Raw genomic sequence first — 6630 nt, forward strand, 5'->3', positions numbered from 1 at the left:
ATCACTGAGCAGAACTCATCACATGTTTATGAATGGGCACTGCAGTTGTGAATGGTGTGTGGCATCACTGAGCAGAACTCATCACATGTTTATGAATGGGCGCTGGAATAGCCAATGGCACATGGCATCATTGAGGAGTACTCACTCTATGTTTATGAATGGGCACTGGAGTTGTGAATGGCAGATGGCATCATCGAGGAGTACGCACTCCACATTTATGAATTGGCACTGGAGTTGTGAATGGTGCGTGGCATCACTGATGGGGGGGGAAGCACACAACACCCCCCTAAATATAATACAGAGAGGTGCAGCTCACCCATAGAAATCAACGCAGCTTTAGAAACAGCCTTTAATTAAGCACACTAATTAACAAACCGCTGCTGTGGTCCCTTATAAAAGCATCCTTTGAGGGGGGGTTTTATGGGGGGATCCTCACCCCGCAGTGCAACGTCTCCCACAGGAGGGACCCCCCCTCTGTTCCCATGGTCAGAAAATGAGCTCAAATGGAGGAATCCACTGTGAAATGCCCATTCAGTGACAGCCCCCCACGGTCGGCCCCATTGGGTTTCACAGCCGTTGGGGTGTATTTGGGGTTCCTATAACAAATGGAGCATAGAATCCTTCGGAAAGTGTTCCTCATCTCGTTGTCCCGATAGGAATAAACGATGGCGTTGATCAATGAGTTGATCTCAGCCAATAGGAGGACGTATTTCTCCACGGCTAAAACGTTGCAGCTCTTACAACCCAACCCATCCAATAGCAGCACAACCTGCCCGGGGGTCCAACAGATCAAGAAGGCACCTGCAAAGAGATGGACCCCCCTGTTAGAGGAAAAGGGGGGGGGGGGTTCCTACCCCAATCCTGGGGCTTCAAATGGGGGGTGATGGGTGGATTGGAAGGGTTTGGGGTTTGGGGGTAAGAGATGAATGGGGAAAGGATCAGGATTCACCCAGGCAATCCCCATAGGGGTGATTGTGGGATTGTGGTGTTTTAGGGTGGGGGGAAAGGGGTGAAATGGGGGAACGTGGCCTTACCCAGCTACTCCCAATAGGGTTGTTCAATGGGATTGCTGTGTTTTATTGTGGGGGTAATGTGAAGTGGGGAAGATATGGCTTCCTGCCCCACTCTCTGTAGGGATATGGGGTGGAACTGGGGTGTTTTAGGGCGGGGGAAAAGCATGAAATGGGGGAAAACGTCTTCCTTAGATCCCTTCCCACCCCATAGACCTGTGGGTTCGCTCCTCAACAGATCCCTTCCCACCCCATAGATCTGTGGGTTCACTCCTCAGCAGATCCCTTCCCACCCCATAGATCTGTGGGTTCACTCCTCAGCAGATCCCTTCCCACCCCATAGATCTGTGGGCTCACCCCTCAGCAGATCCCTTCCCACTCCATAGATCTGTGGGCTCACCCCTCAGCAGATCTCCTCCCCACAACCTATGGGGGATGGAGGGAGCTCTGTAGTGACCCCATAACTCCTCGGGGGAAGGAGAGAAGGCTGTAGTGACCCCCAACCCCCAGCGGGAACTCTGTAGTGACCCCCAAGCCCTGGGGTACAGAGGGAGCGCTGTGGGGACCCCACAACCTCCAAGGGAAGGCTGCAGTGACCCCCCGACCCCAAAGAGAACACTGTACTGACCCCACAGCCTCAAAGGGAAAGGAGGGAGTGCCAGAACAGCCCCACAACCCCATAGGGAACATCACTGACCCCCAACTCACCGAGGATGATGGTGACGGTCTTGACAAGGCCGACCACGGTCTCCCTGTAGCGCGGATGGAAGGAGGTGTGCGCCGACATCCGCCCCATCTTCCTCTTGACGTAGATGAAGATGTGGGCGTAGACCACCGCCATGAGGAGGAAGACGAGGAGGTTGGAGATGGCCCAGAAGGTCAAGTAGCTGCGGCTGTAGAGAGGAGCCATGCTGGAACATTCCTCCAAGGCACACAGGCAATGCCAACCGTAGGACGGGATCAACCCCAGCAGCAGAGCCGTGGCCCAGATGCAGAAGATCAAGATCATGACGCGTTGGTTGGACATCTTGCTGTGCAGCTGCATGGTCAGCACCGTCTGGTGCCTCTCCACCGCGATGGCCAAGAGGTTGACCACCGAAGCGGTCAAACTGGTGTCCAAGAGGCTCTGCCGGATGAACCAGGTCTTCAAGGAGAGCTCGGCCGTCCTCGGCCCCGTGTGGAACATGAGGAACATGTAAGCAATGCCAGCAAAGAGGTCGGCAGCTGCCAGGTTGCCCAGGAGGTAATAAATGGGGTAATGGAAGCGACGGTTGATGATGATGGCTGCGATGACCAAGAGGTTGGTGAGGAGGACAATGAGGCTGACAGTGAGGCCCAGGGCCACCACCAGGACATCTTTGGTCCTCCAGTAGGTGGTGAGCTCCTTCCGGCTGTTGTTGTAGAAGAAACCCACCGACTCATTGTAGAAACAGTGCTTCATGGCCACCGGCCTGGAAGTGGGGGGGAGAAGGTGGTGAGAAGGGGGGCTGGCATGGGGATGGAGTGGTTAGGGGGTGGGGGAGAGGGATTGAATGGGGTTGGGTTGTGGGAGGTCATAGGAATATCAAAAGATTGGGTTCGAGGGCTCCTGGAAGGCTGTAGAACCATGGAATGGTTTGGAAAGGTCCTTAAAGGTTAAAGAACATTGGAGTAGGTTGGAAGGGTCCTTAAAAAAAAAATCATAGAACCGTAGAATGGGTTGGAAGGGTCCTTAAAGATCATAGAAACATAGAATAGGTTGGGTTGGAACGATCCTTTATGATCATAGAAACATTGAAGGGTTGGGTTGGAGGGGTCCTGAAAGACCACAGAACTATGGAATGGGTTAGAAGGGTCCTTACAGGTCATAGAAGCATAAAAGGGGTTGGGTTGGAAGAATCCTTAGAGGTCAGAGATTGATGGAATGGGTTAGAAGGGTCCTTAAAGGTCACAGAAACATGGAATGGCTTGGGTTGGAAGGGTTCTTAAAGGTCATGGAACCGTGGGATGAGTTGATCTCCCTGGTTAACCTGGAAGGATTCCTCCACCCCAACCATTCGCTGGTTCCAATGTTGACCTGGAAGGACCCTTCCAACCCAACCCAACCTCAACTGATCTGTAAGGACCCTTCCACCCCACCCCAACCACTCCCTGGTTGACCTGGAAGGACCCCTTCAACTCAACCATTCCTCAACTGTCCTTCAAGGACCCTTCCACCCCACCCCTACCGTTCCCCAGTTGACCTGTAAGGACCCTTCCAATACAATCATTCCCTGTTTGACCTGTAAGGACGCTTTGAACCCAATCCCTCCCATGTTGACCTGTCAGGACCCTCCCACCCCACCCCACCAAGCACTTTAACCCCCCCCCTAAACACAGCTCAGCCTCCTACAGTCCCAACAACTCCGTCCTCTGCTCCCCTGGCAGCACACTCTGCATTCCCGGACGGCCCAACTCGTTAGCAGCAGGGAGGTGAGGTCATTAATCAGGCTCGTTATCGCCCGCACCCAGCACAGCATTGGGCAAACAACCCGGTCAGGTCTGGCACTGGGCTGAACTTTTGATCTCTGCTGGGAAAAGGGGAGAGAGGGTACAAATATACTGGGAAAAGGGGGAGAGGGGTACGTATATACTGGGAAAGGGGTATGCATATACTGGGAAAGGGGAGAGAGAGGTATGTATATACTGGGAAAGGGTGCAGAGGGGTACGTATATACTGGGAAAGGGGGGAGAGGGGTACGTATATACTGGGAAAGGGGAGAGAGGGGTACATATATAATGGGAAAGGGGGGAGAGGGGTACATATATACTGGGAAAAGGGGGAGAGAAGGGTGAGAAGGGTACATATATACTGGGAAAGGGGGGAGAGGGGTATGTATATACTGGGAAAGGGGAGAGAAGGGTATGTATATACTGGGAAAGGGTGCAGAGGGGTACGTATATACTGGGAAAGGGGAGAGAGGGGTACGTATATACTGGGAAAGGGGAGAGAGGGGTACGTATATACTGGGAAAGGGGAGAGAGGGGTACGTATATACTGGGAAAGGGGGGAAAGGGGCACATATATACTGGGAAAGGGGAGAGAGGGGTATGTATATACTGGGAAAGGGGAGAGAGGGGTACATATACACTGGGAAAGGGGGGAGAGAGGTACGTATATACTGGGAAAGGGGGGATAGAGGCACATATATACATACCCATGTAGACATGAAGCAGTTGTAAGTGCCATCCAACCTCATTCACACTCTGACCATCCAACCCCATTTAGTCTATTTGCCATCCAACCTGACTGACATATATTTTCCAGGGGCCATTGAAAGCTCTTCCCCCCACAAGCACAGGGATTCACCTCATATGGTGGGGGAGGGGGGGAGGGGGTCACTACGACCCCTCCCCCCCCCCCACCCCCTTCTTTCATTCAAGAAACCTTAACATTTCCAAGGGAGACCCTCAAAGGATCACCCCGAACCCAAAGGAACCCATTGGGATCAAGGAGCCCAACTTGGGAGCTTTGAATCAGTGTGACACTGAGCTGGAGGGGGGGGGGGGAGGGGGTGAGATGAGGAGGGGGGGGGATGGGGGTAAGCCCCCCCAGTAAACAGCAGCAGCTGCTTTGCCTCTTGATTACCTCCCTGTAGTTAATTAGCCAGGCGACCTTGGAGCTCGGTGTCAGCCATGAAGCAAAAACACTATTGGGGAGGGGGGGGGGTTGAAAGGAAGACTGCGAGCTAAATCCATCTCTGTGATGCACAACGGACCCTGAGGAGCCTCACAGACCCCCCCCCCCCCCCTCCCAAGGATCTTCATGCTCTGCAATGGGATCTTATGGGACTTTCTTCCCCCACCCCCCAACCCATACCAGCGTTGAATGGTTAAAAACCAGAAGCGAACGCACTCCTCCATCTCTGCTCTCACAACGAGAATCACACCACACTGGGGGCACACGGAGGGGCCACGAAGAGGCATTTTTTCCCCCCTCCCAGCCCTTTAATCCCCCCCCCCCCCCTCCTCCTCCTCACTCCTAGGATCGCTGCCCTCCATTCAACTCAAGAGGTTCTAAGCTGGATATCGCAGCATAAAGGGGCCCTCCCTCCCATCCCTGCCTTCCTCCCATCCCTGCCTTCCTCCCACGAACGTGAGCAGCTCGGCTGGAGGTGTGGGAGGACGGAGAGGGGATGGGCTGCTCAGATCCACAAATCAGCGCTAATTAAAACTGCCTTTTATAGTCCCCCCCCCCCCCCCCCACCATTGTCCCAAACCGGCTTCGACTCGTCCCATTTTTGTTTTACTGCCCGCTCACATTGGACGGGGCCAAAGGTTGAAAGAGCCTCTCCTTCTTCTTTGTGCTTCGTCAAGGGCAGGGAAGGAAAATGAAAAGGGACGAAGTTTTGTTGCTCCCTCTACATCGTAAACCAAGAGATTCTTACCTGCAAACACAACCAGCCGCCGCATCCAGACCGCGCTCCTACCATCGCCGTCCCCACCGCAGGGAAGAGCTGTTCCATATGGAGATCCCCATCTTGGGAGGTTAAAAGGGGGTTAAAAGGGCCCTTTCCAAACCCAAAGTGCTGAGTGGAAAAGTTTCAGAGCGGCTGTTCAGGCCGACAGCTCCCAAAGGGGGAACTTGAGAGAGAGTTGAGATGAGCCCTGCCCTCCTTGGACCCTCCCCCCCCTTGGGCGGATCCTTTAGGATCACGGATCCACCCCATAACCGCAATCCGAGTCCTTTCCTCCTTGATGGGGAGCTGGAGTCGGATTGTGGATGTCTCCGGAATGGGTTGGAAGGAATCGGTTCCGGTTCTGTTGGCATCGGGTTCTTGGGGTGGTTCCGGCGGCATGGGGAGCAAACTGGACCCACTGGACCCACCTCTGCTCACCTGCGGTCTTCTTCAGCTTTCATCACGGAGCCATTAGAGGCTGAATGGAAAGAGATGGGGCCCAAAAGGAGGAGGAACCATCAACCAGAGGTTGGGATGGGTTGGGAGGAGATGGGACGGTTGAGAAGAGGAGGTTGGAATATCAGAGGGGCAACCACGGAGTCCTACCGAAGGCGAACATCGCACCGACCTCCTTAAGGTCTCCCTTCATTCTGCAGCCTCCGTGGGTTGAAATGAAGCCATGAAGCCCCCAAAAAAGGGTGTAAAAATGAATTGGGAAGAGCCGAGCATCACCAGCTGGTCGTAAATCCACAACCTGACAGGTAAGAGCTGGACCTGCAGGGCGGTACCAGCACCTTTCACGTGGTTCCTCTGCACGATCTGAGCTGTCAGAGCGATGGGGGCTGATCCTTCCCGTCCCCACCGTGCCCTTCTGATCCGTTTGGATCCAGGATCCTTCTAGGAGCATCATTTGCCTTCTCCTTCCCTTTGGTGTCAACAAGGAACTCAGCAGAACCACACGGGATTTCAATGAAGAACCCAGCAGAACCGGTTCCCATCAGCCAAAACCCAGAGCAATCAGGGGAGCAGAACCCAGCAGAACCAGATCCAAAACAAGAACACCAATGAAGAACCCAGCAGAACCAGTTCCCATCAGCCAAAACCCAGAGTGATCGGGAGAGCAGAACCCAACAGAACCAGCTCCAAACCCAGAACATCAATGATGTTCCATCAGCCAACACCTGGAGTGATCAGGGGAGCAG

The 6630-nt window shown here is 54.0% G+C and overlaps 1 protein-coding gene across 2 annotated transcripts; it reads right to left on the reverse strand.

Moving 5' to 3' along the window:
- Positions 1-331: 331 nt before the first annotated feature.
- On the reverse strand, positions 332-5620 carry LOC140264779 (lysophosphatidic acid receptor 2-like). Of its 2 annotated transcripts, none has more exons than XM_072360685.1 (3): positions 5417-5620; positions 1719-2461; positions 332-801 (listed from the first exon to the last, which is right to left on the reverse strand). In XM_072360685.1, exons 2-3 carry the CDS (start codon positions 2449-2451, stop codon positions 500-502), a joined length of 1035 nt encoding a protein of 344 aa, XP_072216786.1. In that variant the 5' UTR covers positions 2452-2461; positions 5417-5620; the 3' UTR covers positions 332-499. The 2 variants fall into 2 exon arrangements, with proteins under 2 accessions (XP_072216786.1, XP_072216787.1); XM_072360686.1 differs by lacking the exon at positions 5417-5620 and adding an exon at positions 4187-4210.
- Positions 5621-6630: the final 1010 nt, after the last annotated feature.

This window comes from Excalfactoria chinensis, unplaced genomic scaffold (genome assembly GCF_039878825.1).
Source record: "Excalfactoria chinensis isolate bCotChi1 unplaced genomic scaffold, bCotChi1.hap2 Scaffold_1011, whole genome shotgun sequence".
Taxonomy (NCBI): Eukaryota; Metazoa; Chordata; class Aves; order Galliformes; family Phasianidae; genus Excalfactoria; species Excalfactoria chinensis.